The sequence below is a fragment of the Aplysia californica genome, unplaced genomic scaffold (assembly GCF_000002075.1).
Source record: "Aplysia californica isolate F4 #8 unplaced genomic scaffold, AplCal3.0 scaffold00004, whole genome shotgun sequence".
NCBI classification, from domain to species: Eukaryota; Metazoa; Mollusca; class Gastropoda; order Aplysiida; family Aplysiidae; genus Aplysia; species Aplysia californica.
In genome coordinates this window covers 1,587,186-1,588,967 of record NW_004797274.1, presented here as the reverse complement: position 1 = coordinate 1,588,967, position 1,782 = coordinate 1,587,186, and the positions used below count along the sequence as shown (strand labels likewise).

General features: G+C 38.4%; 1 protein-coding gene and 1 non-coding gene across 2 annotated transcripts in view; one reads left to right on the top strand and one right to left on the bottom strand.

The window, feature by feature from the left end:
• LOC101862384 (proteoglycan 4) overlaps nucleotides 1-1,782 on the top strand; it is a gene marked incomplete in the record, with an annotated part of 144,199 nt that overhangs the window by 42,893 nt on the left and 99,524 nt on the right. The window contains 1 exon segment of the mRNA XM_005089291.3: nucleotides 1,379-1,477. Within this exon segment, the coding sequence (XP_005089348.2) occupies nucleotides 1,379-1,477 (99 nt within the window).
• LOC101847848 overlaps nucleotides 1-1,782 on the bottom strand; it is a 121,518-nt gene that overhangs the window by 52,512 nt on the left and 67,224 nt on the right. The gene's annotated exons all lie outside the window — the stretch shown is intronic.

Genomic DNA, 1,782 nt, shown 5'->3' with positions numbered 1-1,782 from the left:
AGAGTGACAGACAGACAGACAGACAGACAGACATACAGACAGTCAGTCAGACAGACAGACAGACAGACAGACAGACAGACAGACAGTCAGAGAGACAGAGAGACAGAGAGACAGAGGGATGTGTGTGGGAGGAGGGGGGGGTAGTTTGTCGACAATTATACAAATCGTGAATTCAAAACATCCATGAAAAATGAAAGAGGCGCAAAGCCCCAAAAAAGTGAGAAAAAAACAACCCCGAAGTACAATAGCACATAGATAATAAATGTACCGACCATATTATTACCAATATTATAGAATTAGTGTTGCCCATTCCGGAAATCAGAACGTAGAACGATTTGTTTTGCGGACGTAGCGTATAATAATAGAAACAAGGCTGGTGGTAATGTTGGGAATTCCCGATAGTTCGCCTCGTCAGGCAATCTAAATTTAGCAATGACAAGTTCGGTTCGGACAAACAAAAAGAGAACCCAGTGACCAAGGGATTATGATAAAAATAGTGCTGTATGTTGAAACCACTTTGCACACACCGAAACTTGTTTCTTATTGATGAAATCAGGACCTTGCTTTTTTCCCCAGAAGTGTATAACGTAATAAGGTTCACCACGTAAGTCTTAGGTGTACAGGGCAACATGAATCATGCGTAATAATAGTTAAGACAAAGAAGCCATGCGCTTCTAATGTGTTGTAAATATTGTCTATAACTAATCAAACGAAAGTAAAGAGTGCCTTTCTCCTTAGTACGGTTCTATACACGCCACAAAATATTTCAATTTAAAAATAATTTAAAAATCATTCTTTTATGGCAAAGTCTCTTCAGAAAGAATTCATTCATGAATGTAGAGTATTCTCAACCTATTTTGCTTGCTCGTGTATGTGTGCGCGCGATGTTTGTTTGTGTGTGAGTGTGTGTGTGTGTATGCGTGTATGTGTGTGTGTGTGTGTGTGGTAGTGAGTATGTGTATGTTCGTGTGTGTGTGTGCGAGTGTGTAAGTGAGTGTGTATGTGTGTTTTGTGTGTGTATGTATGTATTTGTGTGAGTGCGTGTGTGGGCGCGCTTGTGCATGTGTGAGTGTGTGTGTGTGTGTGTGTGTGTGTGTGTTTAAAGATCTTAACCCGAGCCATGGTGAAGTACGTAAGAGTAACATTTTGAATACAGTAGCAGTAGTAGTAGTAGTAGTAGTAGTAGTAGTAGTAGTAGTAGTAGTAGTAGTAGTAGTAGTAGTAGTAGTATCATTATTAATATTGTTATTTTTATTATTAATATTAATATTGTTGTTTTTATTGTTGTTGTTGTTGTTGTTGTTGTTGTTGTTGTTGTTTTCCCCTTTATATTTCTGTTCTAAAAAGACAATATTGTTTGACTCTTGTATAACCCCAGCTTGCACACCGGGACCCGACCAGTACAACCGTGCAGGATTTGACCTCTCTGAGCCTGGCTATACTATGAAGTACCGCTGGTTCGAACCTGATATTGAAAGTAGGTACTCACTTTTTCTAGTGCTTGTTAGATTGTCTTCCCTTGTATGTTCCTACTGGTAGTATTTTTTGTATAGAGTAGAGCTTATCTACACACAGAGGTTAAGTCTTCTGCAACGTGAATTACATAATGGTCATGAGTCTGGACAGTGTTATATAATTTACTTCATGATTATTATTACTGTTCTGTAAAAGAATTTTGATTTAGATTCTCGACTTTGTGCGTATGTGCCTGTTTTTTATGTGCGCATATATTATGTCTTTGTATGCGTGTGTGTTTGTGTGTGTGTGTGTGTGTGTGTGTGT